Source organism: Pogoniulus pusillus, chromosome 13 (assembly GCF_015220805.1).
Source record: "Pogoniulus pusillus isolate bPogPus1 chromosome 13, bPogPus1.pri, whole genome shotgun sequence".
NCBI classification, from domain to species: Eukaryota; Metazoa; Chordata; class Aves; order Piciformes; family Lybiidae; genus Pogoniulus; species Pogoniulus pusillus.
In genome coordinates this window covers 16,837,413-16,861,349 of record NC_087276.1, presented here as the reverse complement: position 1 = coordinate 16,861,349, position 23,937 = coordinate 16,837,413, and the positions used below count along the sequence as shown (strand labels likewise).

The 23,937-nt window shown below is 56.0% G+C and overlaps 2 protein-coding genes across 6 annotated transcripts in view; one reads left to right on the top strand and one right to left on the bottom strand.

Annotated features, from left to right (window-relative positions):
* The window catches only part of UBN1 (ubinuclein 1), a 30,259-nt gene extending 22,282 nt beyond the window's left edge, over positions 1-7,977 (top strand). For 3 of the 5 annotated variants that reach the window (XR_010304505.1, XR_010304504.1, XR_010304501.1), the window contains 4 exons: positions 270-522; positions 814-903; positions 5,020-6,472; positions 7,234-7,977. Coding sequence is in view for 1 of the 5 variants with exons in the window: in XM_064153173.1 (XP_064009243.1) it covers positions 270-522; positions 814-903; positions 5,020-5,072 (396 nt within the window). In the remaining 4 variants the exon portion in view is untranslated. Of the gene's footprint in view, positions 1-269; positions 523-813; positions 904-5,019; positions 6,926-7,233 lie in introns of those variants that run through there. The other 2 variants (XR_010304503.1, XM_064153173.1) reach the window with 2 other exon arrangements.
* An 898-nt stretch (positions 7,978-8,875) lies between these two features.
* PPL (periplakin) overlaps positions 8,876-23,937 on the bottom strand; it is a 36,933-nt gene continuing 21,871 nt past the window's right edge. The window contains exons 12-22 of the mRNA XM_064153172.1: positions 23,548-23,699; positions 22,939-23,036; positions 22,508-22,665; positions 20,188-20,366; positions 19,955-20,093; positions 18,892-19,085; positions 17,076-17,226; positions 16,351-16,434; positions 15,264-15,380; positions 13,933-14,025; positions 8,876-13,006 (exon numbers count right to left, since the gene is read on the bottom strand). Of these exons, the coding sequence (XP_064009242.1) occupies positions 10,322-13,006; positions 13,933-14,025; positions 15,264-15,380; positions 16,351-16,434; positions 17,076-17,226; positions 18,892-19,085; positions 19,955-20,093; positions 20,188-20,366; positions 22,508-22,665; positions 22,939-23,036; positions 23,548-23,699 (4,050 nt within the window). The 3' untranslated portion in view covers positions 8,876-10,321. The remainder of the gene's footprint in view (positions 13,007-13,932; positions 14,026-15,263; positions 15,381-16,350; positions 16,435-17,075; positions 17,227-18,891; positions 19,086-19,954; positions 20,094-20,187; positions 20,367-22,507; positions 22,666-22,938; positions 23,037-23,547; positions 23,700-23,937) is intronic.

The following is a 23,937-nucleotide window of genomic DNA, read 5'->3' as shown; positions in this document are numbered from 1 at the left end:
TCCAGCAGCTCCAGGTCCTTCTTGTGCTGGGGTCCCCATAGCTGGAGGCAGTGCTGCAGGTGAGGTCTGAGCAGAGCAGGGAGGGCAGAGTCCCCTCCCTGTGCTGCTGCTCTTCCCGCTCTGGCTGCAGCCAGCACACAGCTGGCTCTGGGCTGTCAGCACAGAAGAACTCCTGAGCTCCCCTTGCTCTGCAGAGCTTTCAGTGTGAATGATTCCTTGGTTTTTATTTTCCTCCCTTCTCCTGACTGGTCTTTTCCATTGCCTTTCAGAAAGTAACCAGTGGAGCTGTGCTGCTAACAAGCTCTTCCTCCTTAAGTGTGCTGGCTCCGTCCTACAAGTCCAACAGTCCAAAGCTGCCAGCTGCCCTCAGCTCCACCCCGCTGGGTATCATCTCTCCCATCCATTCCTTCCCTCTCCATGTCATCTCCTTCAGCTCAGACTCCTCCTCCAAAGCAGGAGTTTCCAAGGATGCAATAGTTACAGGACCTGCGCCAGGAACGTTCCACCACGGCCTGGGCCACAGTGAGTATCCTGCTGCTCACCCACCTGTGTGTGTGCTCCTGTTAACCCCCTGCAGACCAACCCCATCCCCTCTTGCTCTCCTGCTTCGTGCTGTGCTTCCTACATTTATATCTCCAGCAGGAGAACCTTGGCCACACCTCTAAGAGCTAGCCCAAAACTCCCAGTGGCTGGAAGCTGAGCTCTAGGCTAACTGCTGCAGCTCCTCTGTGCTTGTTTCTGTGCTTGATGTGGATTTGTTTTCCTATTTTTTTGTTGTCCTCTCTCTTTTCTTTGTGTTTTCTCTCTCTCTAGGTCTCCTGGCTGGCTTGCACTCCAGCCCTCACCACGCCGCGCCGCTCCCACACTCTGCCCTCTCCACTCACTTACCACAGCCCTTGCCAGGTAACTTCTCAGGCAGTCCTCTTTGTCTTCTGCCTTGTGACCTGTCCCCTGGAGCAGCAGAATGGAAGGGGGACCTCTGGAGGTCATCCACTCCAAGCTCTCTGCCAGAGCAGGGGCACCTAGGGCAGGTCACACAGGAGCATGTCCAGGTGGGGCTTGGAAGCTCTCCACACAAGGACACTCCACAGCCTCTCTGGGCAGCCTGCTCCAGGCCTCCAGCACCCTCACAACAAACAACTTTCTCCTTACGTTGAGGTGGAACTTCCTGGGTTCCATTTGTGCCCATTACCCCTTGTCCTGTCACAAGGCACCGCTCAGAAGAGCCTGACCCTTCTTACCCCCCAACCCTCAGACATTTGTAGATATTCATCAGGTCCTCTCTCAGCCTTCTCCCCTCCAGGCTCAACAGCTGCAGGGCTCTCAATCTTTCTTCACAGCAGAGATGTTCCAGCCCCTTCATCATCCTCACAGCCTCTGTTGGACCCTCTCCAGCAGGTCTCTGTCTCTCCTGAACTGGGAAGACCCAAACTGGACACAGTATTGCAGGTGTGGTCTCAGCAGGGCAGAGCAGAGGGGCAGGAGAACCTCCCTAGCCCTGCTGGACACACTTCTGATGCCCCCAGGTGCTTCTTCTTTGAGAAGGCAAATCAAAGTTATTGTCCAATGTTGGCTGCCACTAAAGCCCTCCCCAAGGCATCTGGTGAGGTGTAGCCCCCCTGGCCTGTACTGGTTAAGTCAGCTAGGCCAAACTGGTCTGTTGGTGGAAGGATGAGCAGGTGCCTACTGCTCAGTGTTGGTTCCTGGAGGTGCTCAGCTCTGCAGCCTGCGTTGTGGTAGGAAGCATGCTCCTGGAGATGGGTGGCATCCTCCTGGAGGAGCTGGCTGCTCATGGCATGGATGGGTGGACATTTCCCTGCGGAGCAAAAAACCAGGCTGGCTGGTTGGGCCCGAAGAGTGGTGTGGAATGGAGTTAGCTCCAGCTGGTGGCCGGTCACCTGCGGTGTTCCCCAGGGCTCGGTGCTGGGCCAGTTCTCTTTGGTGTCTTTATCCATGGTCTGGGTGAGGGCATGGAGACACCCTCAGGCAGTTTGCAGAGGGCCCTGAGTTGAGTGGCAGTGTTGATCTGCTGCAGGGTGGGAGGCTCTGCAGAGGGCTCTAGCCAGGCTGGAGCCATGGGTTGAGGCCAGTGGGCTGAGATTCAACAAGGCCAAGTGCTGGGTCCTGCTTCTGAGGCACAGCAACCCCAGGAAGGCTCCAGGCTTGGGGCAGAGTGGCTGAGACAGAAGAACTCTGCTTGTACAAAAGCAGGTTTTATTGGATTGCTGCTCTGAAGCTGGACATGGTGCCAGGAGCTGCAGATAGACAAAAAGTGACTAGGAACAAGGGAGCTAAAACTGACCTTAGAGACAGCTTCAGCAGGGACCTGCTTCCTCGGGTGGTGTCTCACACAGAGATTGAGGATGAAGCTTCTTGCAGAGCACCACAGCTGATAAAAAGAAGATGGCAGATGCTGAAGTGACCACTGGTATCTGAAACTGAGAGCCCACCTGCCTCTAGCCCTGGAGTTCCCTCCACAGTAAGGACCTGGAGCTGCTGGAGAGGGGCCAGAGGAGGACACAAGAGTGCTGAGAGGCTGAAGAACCTCTGCTGTGGATACAGGCTGGGAGAGTTGGGGCTGTTCAGCCTGGAGAAGGCTCCAGGGAGATCTTAGAGCTGCCTTCCAGTAGCTGAAGAGGATGCAGGAGAGCAGGGGAGGGACTTCTGACAAGGGCTGGGAGTGCCAGGATGAAAGACAATGGCTTTGAGCTGGGAGAAGGGAGACTGAGCGTGGAGAGGAGAAAGAAATTGTTTGCAGTGAGGGTGGGGAGAGACTGGCACAGGTTGCCCCGAATGTGATTCTGTGATCCACAACCTCCCTGGAGGTGTTGAAAGCCAGACTGGATGAGGCCTTGAGCAACATGTGCTGGTGGGAGGTGTCCCTGCCCATGGCAGGAGGTTGGCACAGGATGATCTTGAAGGTCCCTTCCAACCCATTCTATGATTCTCTAAGCTGTGGTTGGGTGCCCAAGCAAATAGGGACAGCTGCCTGGCTCTGCCCAGGAGCTCTGAGGTCTCCACTACATTGGGATCTGCTACAAAGACAAGGAGATGTGGATGACCATCAGGAAGCCTCTGAGCAGGGAGCATCCAGTGCCTGCTGGGGTGGTGTCAGTGGTGCATTGGCTGGTGGAGGTACCTGGCTGCTGGGGCTGTGGTGCTGTTCTGGCTGCTCTCTGGCGGTGTGAAGTGCTGCCACGGAGCTCTTGCATGCAAGGACCTGCCCTTGGGCTGGAGAAGAAGCTGCTCTGTTGCTGCTCTGCTGTACATCTCACTACTCCCATTTGCTCATCACAGCCTGATGATGCTTTTGTTTGCTCTGAGGAACTTCTTACAGAAACTTTTTTCCCCCTCTCTTCAGTGCCTTTTCTCTTTCCCCTCCATGTCTGTTCCTTCAGGGATTAAGTGCCTGGGATCACTCTTGCCCTCGGTGGGCTCCTAAAACCTTCCTGAGAGCAGTGAAGGCCTAGGAGTTGGTGTCTTCTCACACCACCTTCAGAGACAAGGCCATGATCTGGTTTCCTCCATGGGGCACTTAGTGCCATGGTCTAGTTGATTGGTTAGGGCTGGGTGATAGGTTGGACTAGATGATCTTGGAGGTCTCTTCCAACCTGGTTGATTCTATGTGGGAGGTGTGGATGGGTGGCTTTGAGAGAAGGACACAGGCTGGTGGTCAACCAGCAGCCTCAACCTGTGCCATGATGGTTTTGCTGGGAGGCCACAGGAGTCTGTCAGAGCCTCATCAAGATGGTTCCTACCAGGTCCAGCACTGCATTAAGTGCTGGACATCTTCCAGATTCACATCCAAGATATGAGGTGCTAGGACCAGGCTGCCAAGGCAATGCTTGAAAACCTTCAGTGAACTGCTGGTTAATGACCTGCAGTTTGTGTCCCCTAACTGGCCACTGTCAGGCAGGGCTGTGGTGATCTGCTTGGAGCTGGTCACAGTGATGTTCCCCAGGGCTCAGTGCTGAGCCCAGTTCTCTTTGGTGTCTTTATCCATGATCTGGGTGAGGGTATGGAGACACCCTCAGGCAGTTTGCAGGGGGCAGTAAGTTGGGTGGCAGTGTTGATCTGCTGCAGGGCAAGGAGGCTCTGCAGAGAGCTCTGGCCAGGCTGGAGCCGTAGTCTGAGGCCAGTGGGATGAGGTTCAACAAGGCCAAGTGCTGGGTCCTGCACTTGGGGCACAGCAATCCCAGGAAGGCTCCAGGCTTGGGGCAGAGTGGCTGGAAAGTGCCCAGCAGAAAAGGGCCTGGAGGTGCTGGTTGGCAGCAGCTGGAGATGAGCCAGGGAGTGCCCAGCTGGACAAGAAGGGCACCAGCAGTCTGGCCTGGATCAGCAATGGTGTGGGCAGCAGGAGCAGGGCAGGGATTGTCTTCCTGTGCTGGGCACTGGTGAGGCCACAGTTTGAGTGCTTTGCTGCAAGAGTGATCAGGGACTGGCACAGGCTGCCCAGGGAGGTGGTGGAGTCCCCATGCCTGAAGGTGTTGAAACCTGTGGTCATGGCACCTGGGTGCAGGGTTTGGTGGCCGTGGTGGTGCCAGGTTGGTGTCTGGACTGCATGAGCTTGGGAGGCCTTTTCCAACCCAAGCCATTCTCTGGTGAGTCTCACTCGGATGCCTGCTGTGGGTTTCTCTCTGTTGGAGCTTTGCACATGAAGCCAAATCTGTTCTCATGAGCACTAAATCATTTCCCCAGTGAGAAGAACTTGCTTCAGGTGCTCAGACTTTAGGCCCTTTCTCAGCTGCTCAAGGAAACATTTCCCTCTTCAGTGTACAATCCAGCTTGAAGCTTGCCCTGTCCCTCACTCCCTACTCCTAGGTGCTGAAGCAGGGCTGCTCCCGGCTAGGAGATGGCTCCAGGCACCTCCTCTTTCCTCCCTGATCCCTTGCTGCTGGAAGAGAGGAGCAGGTCTTTCCATGGGATGGAGATCTGCCCTCCTCAGCTGCCTGCAACCCCCCAGTCTGCCCCCTTCCCCCCCACCATAGCCCCTTCCCACTTGCTTTTCCTTTCTTGCAGATGCTCCTCAGCTGCACGGCAAAGGCTCTGCCACGCAACCACGCAAGTTGTGACGTCTGCCTGTCGGAGCACCCTCAGAGCCACCCCAAGAGGAGGACAGCAGCTCATGGACTTTGGACACCAGCTGTGTCTTGGCTTTTGGTTGGATTTTTTTGTTGTCATTTCCTTTTTTTGCCTGACAACAACTGGAGAGGCTGAGCCAGGCCAAGGGATCCAGCGGTGCATTTGCTCTTGGGGGCTGGCAGAGCTGAACCACCCAGGTGCCACCTTGAGCCATGCCTAGGCTAAGCCCTGCACCAAGAGGCCGCCTTGAGCCATGCCTAGGCTAAGCCCTGCACCAAGAGGCCACCTTGAGCCATGCCTAGGCTAAGCCCTGCACCAAGACGCCACCTTGAGCCATGCCTAGGCTAAGCCCCGCACCAAGAGGCCGCCTTGAGCCATGCCTAGGCTAAGCCCCGCACCAAGAGGCCACCTTGAGCCATGCCTAGGCTAAGCCCCGCACCAAGAGGCCACCTTGAGCCATGCCTAGGCTAAGCCCCGCACCAAGAGGCCACCTTGAGCCATGCCTAGGCTAAGCCCCACACCAAGAGGCCGCCTTGAGCCATGGAGGGAAGTGTTTTGTATCACCCTTGTTTTGCTGCTGCCCCTGGAGTGTTCCCTGGAACTGGCAGCAGCTGAAGCTTGCTCAGGAGGGCTCAGTCTTCTTGGCTCGATTCCATCCCATCTGGATCTGCAGCTGCCAAGTAGCTCCAAGGCTGGTTTTACCTGCTTGGTCTCCCGGTGGTGGGGCTGGAAGGGGCTGCTTGGGATTTCCCTGGGGGGATTCCAGCAGTGCCAGTGCTCTCTGAAGGCATTTGACTTTTTTTTTCTCTTGTGCTATATGACTGCTCCACTTCATTGGAGGACTTCACACTTCCTGTGTGCTCAATGGAACTGACCACCTGATGGGAACAGGAAGACCTTTCTTTTTTTGGAGAGACCCTTTTCAGATGCAGTCATTCGACTTCATTGGAGGATTTGACTTCTTTTGGATGATTTCTGTTTGGTGTTTTTCTTGGTTTGGGTTTTCTTTTCCCTCCCCCTGCTCACTTTTTATCCTCACTGCCATCAAATGCATTGGATTTGAAGGGGACACTTTTCTCAGCATGCCACATCTATAGGAAGACAAAATTCCAGTGCCTTTTTTTCTGGTGGAGCAAGAATGGGACCTAGTGAGACACATTTCCAAGCCTCCTTTGTGTGCTCCTCGAGCTGTTTTGTTGGGGGTGTTCTTTTTGGTTTTAAACCATTCCATATTTAAAATGTGTCCTGGTTTATTTAACAGAGCTTTTTTTCTGGTTGCCACATCAACCAACCAAGCTGCACTTGTCTGGACTCTTCAGTGGTGTCTTGGTGACTGCAAACACAGCACCAAAGGCAGGAGGAGCATCAATTCCTAGCCCAGTTTGTGCAGGTGGGTTCCAGACCCTCCCCTTAAAACCATTCTGTCCCAGGGCCATCGGTCAGGAGCTCTTTGGTGGGCAGAGGCAATGATTCAGATGAGCCAAGGGGATTGAATTCCAGAGACCATTGTTCCTTTCCTGGCTCTTTCCTGCCCTGGGCTCACGTGCTCCATGCAGCTGAGGACCAGGACCACCTAGAACTTGGCAGGGGAGGGATGGGTTGTGGCTTTTTAACTCTTAGACCTAACACCCTCCCCCTCAGCACTCCTTTGCCACCACAGGTTCCAGCTGAGCTTTGTGGACTCTGAATTTTATTTTCCTTTTCATTTTCCAGCTCTTGCTTCCCCCCTCCACCCCCTCCCCAGCCTGCCTGTTCTCAGACCCCTCCCTGCTCCAAACCCCATCCCAGTCTTACAGTTTCAGCCCCGATGCTCATGGACTTTCCTGGTATTCCAAGGGGGGGGGGGGGAAAGCTGCCTTTGGGGGAAGGCTGCTGCTGCCACTGAGCATACCAGCAAAGAACCTGCTTTTAGTTGTTCCCCAGCCCCCCCTGCCCCAAGTTTGGGTAAGATCCAGGCTGGACTCGTTTGCAGTGTGAGTTGCCAGATGATCATTTCCCAAGACCAATGCACTCTTTTTTTGTGTGTGTGTTTTTGGGTTTGGTGTGGGGAGGGGTTTATTGTCCTCCTAAGGAAGCAGCTCAGCTGTAAGCCTTTGTTTACAGAAAAAGAAAATAAAGAAGAAAAAAACAAACCACAAAATAAATCCCTAGGTTGTAGCAAAAGAGCCAAAGACAGAACTCGTGGTACTGAAAACTCAGCACAGCAGTTAGCGGTGGACTCTGAGCGGTGGATGGATGTCTCCTGGAAGAGAGAGGCTGCTTTGAGGAACCTTCAGAAGAGCTGAAGAGGCTACTTTGCAACCTTCAACTTGCCCCTGGTAGCTGGAAAGGAGCCTTCCAAGCCTTGGCAGGACAAGGGACTCCCAGTGAGTGACTGGAGGTGCTGCTTCTCCTCTCCCTCTCTTGGCTTTCAACTTGAAACGCTGCTGCTGGGGAAGCACCCAGAGCAGAACGCCCTCCTCCTAGGAATTTAGCAAAGCCTCTTGCCTCAGGGAAATGTTTCTTTGGTGGGAATTCTGTGGGATATTTGTTTGCTTTGGGGTTGTTTTGGTTTGTTGTTTGGGTTTTTTTTCCTCTTGTGTCTCTACGTGCTCTGATTGAGGTGAGTGATGTGGAGTTGGCAGCAAGGCAGGACCCACACCACCAGCTGCTGAGGGGCTGTGAGCCTGGCACCTCTGCCTCCCACCAGGAGCTTGGTGGTGGTGTGGGGAGGAGAGGACATTCCCCCCCCCAACACACACACATTCCCAGTCCTTTTAGGTGTCAGAGCTGCCCTTTGGGTTTGTTTTTTTTCTGGTGTGTGGTGGGACTGCCTTGCTGAAGGTGTTGGGGATGGGAGGAAAACTCTTCCCCTTGTACAAAGCAACCCAATAAATCCTTTCCAAGTTTCCAGAATTGCTTTGCCTCCATCTCCTTCCCTCTTCTCTCATGGCTTTGGTGATGGTTTCAGCTTTGGGTGATCATCTTCTAATAAGGGCTTGCTGAAAGCTCTTCCCAGGGGAGTGAAACCACAGAGGGTTCTAAGCTGAGCCTCTGGCCCTGCAGGTATTTAGGAGCCGTGTGGGGGTAGGTCCAACCTGGAAGTGTTGCAGTAAGGGTGGGGAAAACACAAAAGAGGTTTTGTCCAGGGAGGTTGTAAATCACAGAATGTCCTGTGCCCTGAGCTGCAGGAGGAGCCTCAGTGAGCAGGGCCTGTGCTGGGCAGTGCCAGCACTGAGCAGGATCGGTCCTGCTCTAGCTCAGAGAAGGACACAGGGCCTGAACCCCATGGAAGTCAGCTTTGAGCATCAGCAGGAGCACAGGGAAGGAGGATGTGTAATCCTGCCCCCACAACAGAATCACAGAATCATTCAGGTTGGAAAAGATCCCTCAAGATCATCCAGTGCCACCCCCCTGCCATGAGCAGGGACACCTCTCACCAGCCCAGGTTGCTCAAGGCCTCATCCAGCCTGGATTTTGACATCTTCCTGGACAACCTGTGCCAATCTTTCCCCACCCTCACTGCAAACTCTACCTTCCTCATCCCCACTCTCAGTCTCTCCCAGCTCAAAGACATTGTCCCTTGGCCTGGCACTCCCAGCCTTTGCCCAAAGTCCCTTCCCAGCATTCCTGCAGCCCCCTTCAGCTACTGGAAGGCTGCTCTGAAGTCTCCCTGAGCCTTCTCCAGGCTCACCAGCCCCCACTCTCCAAGCCTGTCCCCACAGGGGGAGGTTCTCCAGCCCCATCTTGGTGGCACCATCTCCTATGGACAAAGCTCAGGAGGGTGCTGGCAGCAACAAAGAAGTCTCCAACCTTCTGCCTGGACCCACTGCGCTTTTATTTGGTGCTATAAATAGAATTCCCCTCTATTCCCCATCCCCCCAGGCAGGTGGTGAACCCTGGAGCTCCATGGAACTCCAACCAGTAAAAACCAGCAGGGATGGCTTGGGGCCACCAGGTGAAGGCACTCTGCTGTGGGTTACAGCTGCCTGTTTTGCTCTGCCCTCTTGGGCTTGGCCAATGTCTCCCAGGTGCTTTCTGGTGACCTCTGCTATGGGAATGCGTCTGCCCGGATCCAGGGCTGATGCCATCAAATGCCACCTGCTCCACTCATCCCCAGCACTGTGGGCAGGTGGGTGAGCAAAGCCTCTTCAGGGCTTGCTGTGGCCATGCTAGATGGAGGTGTGTGGCACACCTTTGGCTGTCCAGAGCTGGGCTTCTTAGCGGATGGTCCCCATCATTTAGGCAGTGTCCACAGTGAACCCGGCTGGCCTGTCAATTTGCAGCTGGTGTCACCAGCTCCTGCTGGTCACCATGGAGTCAGCTTCAGTCTCTAAACACTGGATACAGCTTTTTAAGTGACTGCTTGAGTATACATTGAGGAAACTGCAGGTTCTACTGAGTCCTTGGCCTCCAGGCTCAGCTGAGTCTTTTGGGCTCAGCTTCTGTTGAGTCTTTGAGCTTCAGGTTCTACCAAGTTTTGAGCTTCAGCTTCTACTAAGTTTTTGAGCTTCAGGTTCTACCAAGTTTTGAGCTTCAGCTTCTACTGAGTTTCTGAGCTTCAGGTTCTATCAAGTTTTGATCTTCAGTTTCTACTGAGTTTTTGAGCTTCAGGTTCTATCAAGTTTTGATCTTCAGCTTCTACTGAGTTTTTGAGCTTCAGGTTCTATCAAGTTTTGATCTTCAGCTTCTACTGAGTTTTTGAGCTTCAGGTTCTACCAAGTTTTGATCTTCAGCTTCTACTGAGTCCTTGGGTTTCAGATTCTACCAAGTTTTGAGCCTCAGGTTCTGCTGAGTCTTTGAACTTTATATTCTGTGGGGTCCTTGGGCTTCAGGTTCTAACAAGTTTTGAGCTGCAGATTGTACTGAGTCCTTGGGCTTCAGGTTCTACTGAGTCTTCAAACTTCATATTCTGTGGGGTCCTTGGGCTTCAGGTTCTACCAAGTTTTGGGCTTCAGGTTGTACTGAGTCTTTGAGCTTCACATTTCTACATCCTAAGGCTTTTTCTCTCGGATTCTGTTGGGATGAGTGACCAGGTAGGGATGAAGAGGGGGAGAAGGTGGTGCTGTAGTGCTGATGAACGTGTCCCCCACTACACCAGTGGTTTTCTTCTGCAGTGGGCAACAGCAAGCAGCAGCGTGGCTGGGTGAGCGTGGCTGGGGCAGAGGCTGGAGCAGCTTGGAAGAGGCAAAGGAGAAGGAGTCGCAGTGATCCGGGAGCCTATGGAGCGGTGCAGCTCGGACCAACTGCTCTGGGCTTTCTAAAGTGGAGGGAGAGCTGTGTAAGTGGTGCCAGACACCAGGACTGCCAGCTCCTGGATTGACATCTCCTTGTTGAGGTAACTGTTGTACTGGGCCGTGCTCAGCCTCCCGCTCTTCAAGGCATCTTCGATGGAGAACTCTCGCCCCGACTTCCTGTCGAGGATCACCGACGACTCCCCATTGGGGCCCTTGATGGAGATCTCCTCCCAGTCACATTCCTGACTCTTCAGCTTGACAAAGAGGCTCCATTCAATGAGGCCAAACAAGTGAGCCTCCTCTGGAGACATCTCCTTGCCTGTGTCGGGGTCGATGACCACAATGGAGCGCCTCAGGTGGTTCTCTCTTTGTTCCCTCTTGATAGCCACCGTCTTGAGGCGGTTCTGGAGCTGCTCAATCTCCGCATCCTTTTCTCTGGAGAGTTGCTTCAGCTCATCCAGCTCCCTTTCCAAAGCCTGGAATCTGGAGTCCAGGTTTATGCCGCTGTCCACATGGGTCATGTTCCTCAGATCCCGAGCTTCCGTTGCTGTCAGTTCAATCTCTGACTGCAGCCTCCTGGTTTCCATCAGCAGGTTCTGCTTCTCAAGGTGCAGTTTGTGGTTTTCCTCCCTCAGCAGGTCAAGCTCCTTTGATGACTTGGAGTTGTTGAATTCCACCTCGGACAGCCTGGTCTCCAGGCGGTTGATGTCTGCGTCCAGTTCCCTCTTCCTCCTGCTTTCCTCCTCCAGGTTGCTCTTCAGCTTTTGAATCTCATACTCCGTGTCCCCTCTGTCCACCTGGACGCTCTCTGAAAAGACCACCTTCTCCTTGACCTCCATCTTCTCCAAGGAGAGCAGCTTCTTCCTCAGGGCCTCGAGTTCAGTTTGCAAGACCTGCCTGCGGTGCTTCTCCTCTTCCAGCTCCAGCTTGAGCAGAGAGTGCTCCTTCTCTTGCTGGGGGTCTTGCTGAAGGATCACTTTCTGCTTCACGGTCACTCGTTCCGTTGTCTCCCTCTCTTGCTCTTCCAGCTCACTGAGCCTGATCTTCAGTCTCTGCACCTCCAACTCAGCCTCCCTGCGGGCCTGCCTCTCCTTCTCCAGCTCCTCCAGCTGCCGCTCCAGCTCAGACCTCCTCCGCTGCAGCTTGCGCAGCTCCTCGCGGAGCCCATCGATCTGCTTCAGCTCGCTCTCGATGCTCTGAGAGAAGGAGTTCACCTCCGCTTTCAAGGCAGGATCTTGCTCGTACTTCACCACTTCCTGCTGGACCACCTTTTCCTTCACCTGGGAAAGTTCTTCTTCCCTCTGCCTTACTTTCTCCTCTTGGAGTAGCCGCTCCCTCTCCAGGTCAACGTGTTTCATCTGTTCATCTGCTAGCTGTGCTCTCAGAGACTCCACCTCCTCTCTGGTCTTGGGGTCTTCCCGGAACTGCAGGATTTCCTGAACCACTTCCTTCATTTGCACTTGGGGTTTGGTGTCTTTCAGAGCTTGTATCTCCTGCTTCAGCTGGTAGATCTCCAGGTCAGCTCGCTCAATGGCTCCTGTCCGCTCGATGATTTCCTCCCGCAGTCGCTGCAGCTCCTTTTCGGTTTCTGGATCAGTTTTGTACTTAATGACCTCCTTGATGACTTCTTTGACTTCTACCAGCGGTCCTCTGTTCCTCAGAGCAGCCAGCTCATTCTGGCAGCTCTTCAGCTGCTCGTCCCCACCTCGGTATCTTCTCTCCTGCTCTACCAGCTCTAAACGGAGGTTGGCAACCTCATTTTCTGCCTTGGGGTCAGGGCGCACAATCTCACGCACCTTCTCCTGGACAACCACCTTGGAGTTCTCCTCCTCCAGCAGCTGAATCTTCCTGAGCAGCTCAGCCTTTTCCCGCTCATTGGAGCGACCCTTGGACTTCTCATCTTCGTACTGTCGCCGGAGCTCGTTCACCTCCCTCTCAATGGCCAGGTCTTTCTCCACCTTCAGCACCTCCTTGACGGTGATTTTGCCCTCGGCGATGGCCCGCTCCTTCTCCAGCCGCTTGAGCTTGTCCTGCAGGAAGCTGAGCTCTTCCTCGTGCTTCTGCCTCAGGGCACTCTCCCTCTGCTTGTTCTCCTGCAACATCCGGAACTCCATCTCCAGCTGAGGGTCGTTCTGCAGCTTCAGCACCTCTTTCTCCGTTACTTTCTCCTGCTCCCTGTTCTTCTCGCTGGACAGCACCGAGATCTGCTGGCGCAGGAGGATGACTTCGTTCTCTCTGGTTCCTTCCTGCCTCCTGAGCTCTTCCAGTTCTTCTTTGAGCCTCAGGATTTCATCAGCTTGAGCCTTGTCTTGCTCAATCCTCAGCACCTCTTTCACGATGTACTCCTGGCCTCCTTCCCTCTTCTCATGCTCCAAGATGCGCAGCCTGACCTTAAGAGCCTCCAGCTCGTCCTGCAAGACCTGGTTCTTGCGCTGCTCCTCTGCTAGGTTCTGCTGCAGCTTGTGGAAGCTCTCCTCTAGCTGAGGGTCAGGCACTTTCTTCAGCAACTCTTTCTTCACAACCATTTCTTGGGGCTTTTGGTTTTGCAGGTGGACAATGTTGTTCTGAATGGCTTGGATCTCTGCCTCCAGCTGCTGCCGACGCTGAGTCTCATCCTCAAGCTCTTTCTTCAGCTTCCAGACTTCCTCCAAAGGTCTTGCAGATGTTTTCGTCTGGACACAGTCTGCTGTCAGTTGGACCTCTGGTTGCTGTGGTTGAAGAAAGCACAGGGAGTCAAACCCCTCAAAACAAGAATCATTGTGGTGCTTATTTCTTGTGCCACTTGTGACAGAATGGCAGCAGGAAGATGAATTGGGGATGTTGGGGGCCCTGGCAAACAGGCTGCTTTCTAGCTGCTCTGGGGGTGCCCAGCCTGAGAAGTGGCACCTGTGATGCCTGTGGCTGGCAGAGCAAAACTTTCAGCCATGAGGGGCATGAATTCTGGCAGGAGGTTGGCAAAAGAAGCATTAAAAACCACTTGGAGATTCCTAGGGGGAGCAGGAGCTGGGGAGCACAGAGGGGTTTGTCTGTCTGATGTGGTTGTCTCCTGATCAGTCCTAGAATGAGTTGGGTTGGAAGGGACCTTCAAGATTATCCAGTGCCAACTCCCTGCCATGGGCAGGGACTCCTCCCACCTGCCCAGGCAGCTCAAGGCCTCATTCAGCCTGGCCTCAGACACCTCCAGGGAGGCTGCAGATCATGGAATGACAGAATGAGTTCCGAACCCACAGATCACATTCCGTGATCCACAGCCTCCCTGGGCAACCTCTGCCAGTCTCTCCTCACCCTCACTGTCAACAATTTTTTCCACATCTCCACTCTCAATGTCCCCTCTCCCAGCTCAAGGCCATTGTCCCTCTTCCTGGCACTCCCAGTCCTTATCAGAAGTCCCTCCCCAGCTCTTCTGCAGCCCTTTCAGGCACTGGAAGGCTGCTCTGAGGTCTCCCTGCAGCCTTCTCTTCTCCAGGCTCAGCAACCCCAACTCTCCCAACCTGTCCCCATAGGGGAAGTGTCTTGGGGTCATGAGCCACTCACCAGCCTGGTTTCCAGTTCAGGTTGTAATAGCAAAGGCACAGAAGTGTGCTCTTGCCAGGACTGCCCCCTCCATGCCCCACTGCTCCTGGGCATCCCTTACCTGCCGCAGGAGGCTCTGGGCGAACTCCAGATTCTGCAGCCTCTGTTTGTTCACGGCGTTGACTTCGGTGAACTTGGCTGCCAGAATGGCTTCCTAGGGAACAAAAAGGCCTTGAGAAGAGGTGGTGGGGCCACGGGTGCTCAGGCAGGGCCCTGAAGAAGTAACCATGGGTGTTCTAGAGACCTACAGTGGTGAAGTAGCAAACCTGAGGGAGTGAGAGTGCCACAAGCACTGTCAGGGGCACACTGCACAGCTCCTACTCAAGAAATGCAAAGAGATGAAGCTGAGGAAGAACTTCCCCAGGAGCCAGCAATGTGCCCCCGTATCAAGAAGGCAAATGGTCTTGTGGTGTCCATGAACAAGACTGTGGCCAGCAAAGCAAGGGAGGTTTTCCTCCCCCTTCACTCTGCCCTAGTCAGGCCATGTCTGGAGCTGTGGGTCCAGCTCTGGGCTCCCCCGTTCAGCAGAGACAGAGAAGTGCTGGAGAGAGTCCAGGGCAGGCTGCAAAGCTGCCGAGGGGCCTGGAGCAGGTCTGGAAAGAGCAAAGGCTGAGAGCCCTGGGGCTGAGAGCCTGCAGAAGAGCAGCCCCAGAGGGGAGCTGAGCAATGCTCAGCAAGAGATAAAGGAGCTGTGGGGAGCAAGAGGCTGGGGCCAGATTCTTGTCAGTAGTGCCCAGGGCCAGGCCAAGGGGCAGTGGGCACAAAGTAGTACCCAGGAGGTTCCATCTGAGCAGGAGGAGAAAGTTGTTTGTTGTGAGGGTGTTGGAGGCCTGGAGCAGGCTGCCCAGAGAGGCTGTGGAGTGTCCTTGTGTGGAGAGCTTCCAAGGGCAGCTGGGCACTGTGCTGCTGGGCAAGCTGCTGTGGGTGCCCTGCTGGAGCAGTGGGGTTGGAGTGGATGATCTCCAGAGCTCCCTTCCAACCCCACCCTGCTGGCAGGCCGTGGGTGGACACCTGTGCCTGCTTTTACAGGCAGGATGCATTTGAAGCAGGCACCACAGACCCTGCCTGAAGAATCAGGCTGCGTTTGGAGGTATCTCTGTCCAGCACAAGGTATGTGGTGGTGAGATCTGACTCTGCTTCAAAGTCCTGGCAGGGGAAGAATTGCAGGGGTTTGGCTGCTCTCTCCCCTTTGTCCTCCCAGGAGGTGCTAGATCCTGTGTTACATCCAGCCTAGTCCTCACCAGTGGATGAATTCAGAATGATGACAAATCCCTTCCCCACCCCAGTTCTCTGCCCTTCCCTCTGGTGCCCAGCATCAGACAGAGCTGTCTGCAGCATCCCCACGGCTCTGCTCTGCTGTCCTCTGCTTGCTGCAGGCTGCCCCCTGCTCACCTCCTCTTTCACCTTGGCAGCTGGGGACTGCAGCCTGGGCTTCTTGCTGGTGTACCCATTGCGGCCGTTCTCCAGGTCAAGGATGGACCTCAGCTTCTCTGCCTCCAGCTCATAGTCCTGTGGGAAGAAGTTCCCAGGAGAAAAACAGCATCAGTGGTGGCCTCCATGCACAGCCTCCTTCCTAAAACCCATCTTGAGCGACTTCTTCCCTTGGCCTCTGCATTAGGCCAGCTGCTGAGTTTGGTGGGACCTGGGGCACTGTTGTTAGGACCTCCAGAGGCAGGTTCTGAGTTGGACACTGCTCTGTGCCCACAGCAGCAGAGCTGCAGGGGCGTGCTGACCTTCCAGTGTACCCATGCTGGGCTTGAGGTGCAGACCCTGGTGTCCCAAATGGGAAACCTGAGTCAGCTACCATGTTAGTGGCCACCCCCTGTCAGCACCACAGCAGATAGGACCTGGGTTTAGCTCCTTAGATGACTGAGCAAGGACTCCAGACTTGCTTTAGGTGGCTGCTTGTAGGACATAGCTGAGTCTTCCCCTCTGCTGTGCCCGCTGAGAACCCCCTGCAGTGCTGGGGCAGCTCTGGAGTGCTCAGCACAGACAGGGACCTGCTGCAGCAGGGCCAGAGGAGGTCACAGCAGTGCTGGCAGGGTGGAAGCTCTGCTGTCAAGCCAGGCTGAGTTGGAGGTGTTCAGCCTGGAGAGGAGAAGGCTCCAGGGAGATCTCCTGGTGGCCTTGCAGTGCTTCAAGGGGTCAGAAGAGAGCTGGGGACAGAGGTTTGAGCAGGGCCTGTGGTGGCAGGCCAAGGTGGGGTGGTCTGAACTGTAAGACAGAGACTGAGATTGAAGGGAGAAATGTTTGATCCTGAGGGTGGGGAGAGCCTGTCCCAGGCTGCCCAGAGAGGTGGGAGCTGCCCCATGGCTGGCACCACTGCAGCTCAGGTTGTGTGGGGCTGTGAGCAGCCTGCTCTGGGTGGGGATGTCCCTGCTGTGTGCAGGGGGTTGGACTGGATGAGCTTGACAGGTCCCTTCTGACCCAATCCCTGCTTCCAGAGCAGCTGCCCCACCAGCAGCACTGCAGTCCTTACCTTCACTGCCTGCTGGTATTGCTGAGCTGTGGCAGAGACCTTCTGCACCTCCTGTTCCTTGCTTGCAATGTCGCTGAGCAGCGCCTGGCGTGAACAGAGACACATCAAAGGGGACACCAAAGCCAAAGGCCTCATGCAGCCTTGAGAGCTGCCATTAAAATCCCGACCCTGAGAGCTCCAACCTCCTGCAGCTGACAAGTGTCACCAAGGCACAGGTTGGGCAATGTCACCTCCCAGACAGTCAAGCTCAGTCAAGTTCATAAGGTGCTGGAGCAGCTCTGTTGTGAGCACAGGCTGAGGGAGCTGGGGGTGTGCAGCCTGGAGAGGAGAAGGCTCCAGGGGCACCTCAGAGCTGCCTGCCAGTGCCTGAAGGGATCCTGCAGGAAGGCTGCAGAGGACTTCTGCTGAGGGTGTCTGAGCCAGAACAAGGAGCAATGGTTTGGAGCTGAGGCAGAGCAGGGTTAGAGTGGAGCTGAGGAAGCTGTTGAGTGTGAGGGTGCTGAGAGGAGGTGTTCAAGGCCAGGCTGGGGGAGGCCTTGAGCAGCTGAGTCTAGCTGAGAGGTGTCCCTGCCTGTGGCAGAGGGCTGCAGAAGCTGATCTCTGAGGTCCCTTCCAACCTGAGCTATCCTATGCCACATTTCCATGCTGCCAGCAGGAGCTGCCTAAGCTCTCTTCCTTGTCTGCTCCTTTCTCCTCTCCCCGGGGCTGCTCTCAGGGGCTCTTACCGCTTGACTCCTCAGCTTCATTTCCACCTGCTGGATGTTGTCAGTCTCCTGGGGCTCGTAGTTGGGGACGTTGCAGAGGAACTTGCTGACACTGTCGTAGTTGCTGCGGTAGTTGGCATAGGCGCTCCTGGCCTTCTGCAGGGTCTGTGTCCTGCGGGGGACATCAGCTCAGCTTCACCACCTTCACACCTCCAGGGTCTTCCACAAACACCTCCCCCCCCCCGACCCTTCTGCCCCTGCTCCCCAAAGACCCAGATTGGAGCTGTTCTCTTGCCAAAGTCCCCATCTCTGTTGGAGGAACATTCAGCCCCAAAGGCTGCCCAGGTCTCCCAGATTGGAGCTGTTCTCTTGCCAAAGTCCCCATCTCTGTTGGAGGAACATTCAGCCTCAAAAGCTGCCCAGGTCTCCCAGATTGGAGCTGTTCTCTTGCCAAAGTCCCCATCTCTGTTGGAGGAACATTCAGCCTCAAAAGCTGCCCAGGTCTCCCAGATTGGAGCTGTTCTCTTGCCAAAGTCCCCATCTCTGTTGGAGGAACATTCAGCCCCAAAAGCTGCCCAGGTCTCCCAGATTGGAGCTGTTCTCTTGCCAAAGTCCCCATCTCTGTTGGAGGAACATTCAGCCCCAAAGGCTGCCCAGGTCTCCCAGATTGGAGCTGTTCTCTTGCCAAAGTCCCCATCTCTGTTGGAGGAACATTCAGCCCCAAAGGCTGCCCAGGTCTCCCAGATTGGAGCTGTTCTCTTGCCAAAGTCCCCATCTCTGTTGGAGGAACATTCAGCCCCAAAGGCTGCCCAGGTCTCCCCAGCCAGGATTGGTGGAACTACACCAAGAGCATCTCTTTCCTCCTCAGCTGTCCCTAGAAGCCCTTCTGCAATTTCTCCTTCCCGTGAAGGTGTTATCACAGAGCAATAGGGGTTGGAAGGGACCTCTGGAAGTCCTTGACTCCACCTCCCCTGCCAGAGGAGGTTCACCTAGAGCAGGTTGCAGAGGACAGCATCCAGATGGCTTCATATGTCTCCGGAGATGGAGACTCCACCATCTCTCTGGGCAGCCTGTGCCAGTGCTGCATCACTCTCAAAGTGAAGAAGTTTCTGCTCATCTTCAGGTGGAACTTCCACCATCCCAGTTTGTGCCTGTTACCCCTTGTCCCATCACTGGGCACCACTGAACAAAGCCTGGTGCCATCCCTCTGACACCCACCCTTGGAGTCTTGATCAGCATTGATCAGATCCTCTCAGGCTGCCCTTCTCCAGGCTCAACAGCCCCAAGGCCCTCAGCCTTTGCCCATCACAGAGCTGTTCCACTCCCCCTTAGCATCTTCACAGCCCTTTGCTGGACTCTCTCACACAGTTCCCTGCCCTTGAACTGGGGAGCCCAGAACTGGACACAGGACTCCAGGGGAAGCCCTACCAGGGCAGAGAGAGAGAGAACCTCCCTTGCCCTGCTGTAAAGACTCTTCTCTATGGGGCCCAGGACATCATTGGCCTCTTGGCTACCAGAGCACATTGCTGTTCCATGGGGAACCTGCTGTCCCCCAGCATTCCCAGGCCCTTCCCCAAGGAGCTGCTCCCCAGCAGGTCTCCCCTCACCTGTGCTGCTGCAGGAGGTTGTTCCTCCCCAGGTGCAGGACTCTACACTTGCCCTGCTTGAACTTCATGAGGTGCCCTCTGCCCAGCTCTCAGCCTGGCCAGATGGCAGTGGATGGCAGCACAGCCTGGTTGGGTGTTTTGACTCTTGCAGAGTGGTTCCAAGCTCACTGTAAATATCCTGGCTCTCCAGGTTGGTCTAGCCCTAGCTAGGTGTGGTCCTGGAGCCTCACCTGTGGTCAATTTGCTTGCTGAGGTTGTTGAAACGTTGGTTGAGTTTGTAGAGCTCAGCTTCCTGCCGCTCGATGTCAGGGCAGTGCTCCTGGAACTTGCTGGCCAGGGTGTTGGAGCAGGACTTGGTCCTCTGCAAGTTCTGCTCTGCTTCACTGAGCAGGAACTTCTTGGACTGAAGCTCAGTGCCCATGGCCTGTGGAAAAAGCAAGAGAGGTTGTCCATGGTTACATTTATCACTGCAGCTGCTGCATTGGAGCTGCAGAGAATCCCAGCAGGGTGGGGTTGGAAGGGACCTCTGGAGATCATCCAGCCCAAGCCCCTGCCAAAGCAGGGCACCCACAGCAGCTTGCCCAGCAGCACAGTGTCCAGCTGCCCTTGGAAGCTCTCCACACAAGGACACTCCACAGCCTCTCTGGGCAGCCTGCTCCAGGCCTCCAGCACCCTCACAACAAACAACTTTCTCCTCCTGCTCAGATGGAACCTCCTGGCTGCCACTTTGTGCCCATTGCCCCTTGTTATGGCCCTAGGTGCATTTGTGCCCATTGCCCCAGAGTCTGGCCCCAGCCTCTTGCCTCCCACAGCTCCCTTAGCTCTTGCTGAGCATTGCTCAGATGCCCTCTAGGGTTACTCTTCTGCAGGCTCTCAGCCCCAGGGCTCTCAGCCTTTGCTGCTCCCAGAGCTGCTCCAGGCCCCTCAGCAGCTTTGCAGCCTGCCCTCGACTCTCTCCAGCAGTTCCCTGCCTCTCCTGAACGGGGGAGCCCAGGACTGGACCCAGGGCTCCAGCTGTGGTAGAGGGGCAGAGGACTCTCCCTTGCCCTGCTGCCCACACTCTTCCTCATGCACACCAGGACCCCATAGACCTTCTTGGCCACGAGGGCACAATTCTGGCTCCTGGACTTAACTGCAGTTAAGCTGAGGCCTCATCTCCAGAAGAAGGAGGCCACCTGGTGACCAACTGATTGGAGCTCCCGAGGTGGGCAGCAGTGACCCCAGCTTTTGGGCAGTGGGTTTGTGCTTGGAGCACACCAGCAGGGCAGGCAGCTGCCTGCAGCAGCCACTCACCAGCAGCTCTTCCTTCTTGCGCTCCATGACCCGCGGGTCCTCGGGCACTGTGTCATCTGTCACCAGCTTGTTCTCGTAGGTAGACAGCAGGTCCCGGCCTTGCTGGAGGCTCCTCTCAAGGTTCGTGGCCACCTCAACTCTGTATGGGCACAAGAGGAAAGGTTTTCAAGCACCCCTGCCCCTACCTCCTGCAGGATCCCACCTGTGGCCGTGCCCCTTTGGCCGTGGCTCACTTCTCCTGGGCGGCGCTGAGCAGCTGCACCACGCGGTCGTACTTCTTGTTGGTGTTCTCCACCTTGCTCTTCACCAGGGTGGCACTGCCAGTGTTGGGCACGGACTCGATGAAGGCCTCACACTCCTGGATCTTCCGCACCTTCTCGGGTTCGATGCGGCGAACCTCGTTGGTGATGTTCTGCAAGGGGGCAAAGCAACGCGGCTGGGACCTGGTGCCCAGGCAGGAGCTGGCCCTGGGCTCTGCAGCTCCAGAAGGGAGGGCAGGGCTGAAGGCCTCTGTCTGATGGCAGGAGGCCTCCCAGCCCTGCATGGGATAAAGGGTGGTTTGTGTTCACTTTCTGTTGACTTCATGGTAACACCAAATTGGGTGGCAGTGTTGATCTGCTGCAGGGCAAGGAGACTCTGCAGAGGGCTCTGGGTAGGCTGCAGCCATGGGCTGAGGCCAATGGGATGAGGTTCAACAAGGCCAAGTGCTGGGTCCTGCAACCCCAGGAAGGCTCCAGGCTTGGGGCAGAGTGGCTGGAAAGTGCCCAGCAGAAAAGAGCCTGGGGGTGCTGGGTGACAGCAGCTGAAGATGAGCCAGGGTGTGCCCAGGTGGGCAAGAAGGGCACCAGCAGCCTGGCCTGGATCATCAATGCTGTGGGCAGCAGGAGCAGGGCAGAGACTGTGCTCCTGTGCTGGGCAGTGTTGAGGACACAGCTTGAGTCCTGGGTTGAGCTTTGTGTCCCTCACTGCCCAGGACACTGAGAGGCTGGAGCAGGTCCAGAGAAGGGCAACAGAGCTGGGGAAGGGTCTGGAGAAGAGGGCTGGGGAGGAGCAGCTGAGGGAGCTGGAGGTGTGCAGCCTGGAGAAGAGGAGGCTGAGGGCAAAGCTCATTGCTCTCTACAGCTCCCTGAGAGGAGGCTGCAGCCAGCTGGGGGTTGGGCTCTGCTCCCTCGTGTCAGGGGCAGAAGGAGAGGAAATGGCTTGAAGTTGTGCCAGGGGAGGGTTAGGTTGGGGATGAGGAAAATGTTCTTTGCTGCCAAGGTGGTCAGGGACTGGCACAGGCTGCCCAGGGAGGTGGTGAATTCCCCATGCCTGGAGGTGTTGAAGCAACCTGTGGCCGTGGCACTTGGGGACAGGGTTTGGTGGTGCTGGGTTGAAGGTTGGACTGGATAATCTTTCCCAACCCAAACAATTCCATGCTTCTGTGACTTGTGTCTCTCTGGGGCAGGCTTGCTAGCTCTGAGCATGGAAACTCCAGCTGGAGCTTGGCTTCCACCAGCCCCAGCTCTGTCAGCAATGTGCTGGACTCCTCTGGAGCTCTGCAGCCTGGCAGCTGAGCCCGTGCCTGGGCAGCAAAGTGCTGCAGGCACTTGGAGCAATTCACTTTCACTTGTGGTGGCATCTGGGTTGTGGCACAGCCCTTGGCAGGTGATGTAACCAGGGTCAGACCTTCCCTCAAAACCAAGGGAGGGTTGTGGCATGAAGCCTGGCATAATTAGGGAGCCAAAGGAGAGGAAAGGAGCAGGATGAGGCCAATGCCAGTGCGTAGGGGAGCAAATCTGCCAGGAGAAGCTGTGCCTGGACCATGCATCCTTCTTCTTTCTGAGCTGGTCAGGGTGGTGGCAAAGTCAGTGTCCCTGCTGCACTCAGGACACGGATGGGCTCAAAACCCGAGGGCTTTGATCTCTTCACGGAACCATAGAATGCACTGAGTGGGAAGGGACCTCTAGAGGCCACCCTGCCCAACCCCGCTGCAGTCACCAGGGACGGCTCCGGCTGCAGCAGGTTGCTCAGAGCCACATCAAGCCTGACCTTGAATGTCTCCAGGGATGGGACCTCCACCACCTCCCTGGACCACCTGTTCCAGTGTTCCACCACCCTCACAATGAAGAGCTTCTTAATGTCCAACCTAAATCTGCCCTGCTCCAGTTTCAAACCACTGTCCCTTGTCCTGGCACTCCCAGCCCTTGTCCAAAGTCCCTTCCCAACTCTCTTCAGGCAACTCTGAGGTCTCCCTGAAGCCTTTTCTTCTCCAAGCCGAACAGCCTCAACTCTTCCAGCCTGTTGCCATAGAGGAGGTTATGCAGCCCTCTGATCATCTTGGTGGCCTCCTCTAAACCCAGCTCATACTCTGCAGCCATCACTTTCATCCTTTTCCACCTTCCATTGCCAAGCTGGAGCCAGGCAAAGGCTTTTTGGCTTCTCAAAGGGTTGTTGCCCAGCTCCACTGGAAGCATCATTCCAGCTCCAGGAGCTGCTGGGCTCAGGGAGTGCTTCCAGCACCCAGCACTTGAGGACCAGCGCAGAGAAGCCCTGGGAGCTCCCCTGCTGTACCTTCAGGTCCTTGGAGCGCTCGGCGCTGTCCTGCACCGCCCGGCTCTGCTCCAGCGGTGGCCGCAGGTTGGCTGTGATTGCTTTCTCCTGCTTCTCCAGGTCGCTGTTCACCTTCTCCAGCCCTGCCAGCAGCTGGCGTCCCCGAACCGACGCAGCATCTGGGAAGCAAAGGGTGGGCCAGGTTAAAGCTGGCTGGAAGCTGCCTCTGGGCTGCATCCTCCTGGTGAGTCCAAACCCCACATCCCCCTCCACTGCCTGGGCCCTGCCTGGCTGCTCTGCCCCAGCACCTATCCCAACCCCCTGCTCCCTGGGACCCTCAGGAGGTGGGAAGCTCTCTGTGACACCTTCCTAAGACAGGCCACCACCTAAGCTCAAGGCTAGAGCAGCCTTCCCGTGGCTAGAAGCTTCCAGGTGCCCTTGCAGAGCTGCACCTCCAATGCTGTCAGCCTTCAGCCCCTCGTAGCGCTGCTGGAGGATGTTCTTGCAGTTAGATGTCTTCTCCTTCACAGTCATGTAGTGGTCAGCAGTTCTGCAGGACAGGGAAGGGTGGCCATGAGGTTGGAGTTCAGCTCTTCCATCACCCCCTGAGCCTATCCCAGAGCTGCCCCAGGAAGGAGGATGCAGCTTTGGAGGGGCTTGTGGGACCTGGACCCTCAAGGTAACCATGAAGCAAGTTGGGGAGAGGCATCTTCACCCCATGTTGGTGAAGGGTGAAGTGTCTGCACCAGAGGACTGAGATCAGGGAAGAGCCAGCAGTGGCAGCTACCTGCCTGCTGAGGGAGGGACGGGTGGCTGCCCCCACCAAAAAGCCCCCTGCCCAGAGGAGGGGACACATAGATGGCTCCCCTTTGCCAAGTGGAATCTGGCAAGCAGGAGGTGGGCAGGAGGCCCTCCTGGAGGAAGCTGAAGGCTCTGAGCAGGGGAAGTAGGGTAGGAGCCCCTCAGCTGTGCTGATGGCAGAGCCTGGGGCTGGTGGAGGTGAGGGCAAAGGCTGCTGTGGCTGTGGGAAGGTCCAGCTGGGCACACTGCGGGGCACGTACTGGTCTGCCAGTGCTATGGCTTCTGGATCAGGAGGAGGGATCATGAAGCAGACCCCTGGGGCACTGATCTTCTCTCCTGAGCTGTCTGCCACTTCCCAGATGTCTCCACTGTTCTTCTGCAGGGTGTAGTGGGCTCCTCGGCTTATCTGGCCCTGGTAGGGGGACAAGAACTGGTCAGAGCAGCAGGTCAGGAGCCACAATCCGTCCTGCTCCATCCACAACGGCAGTGCCAGGGAGGCAGGACCAGCACAAAGCCCTTCCCTCAGCACCATCTCTACTTGTCTGCTCCTTGCCAAACCATCCTGTGCCTGCTCCACCTGCCCTGGGCTTCCAGGCATGAAGCCATAGTTTCTCTTGCAGCTGCCCCAGCGAGCACATCCCCACCAGGCC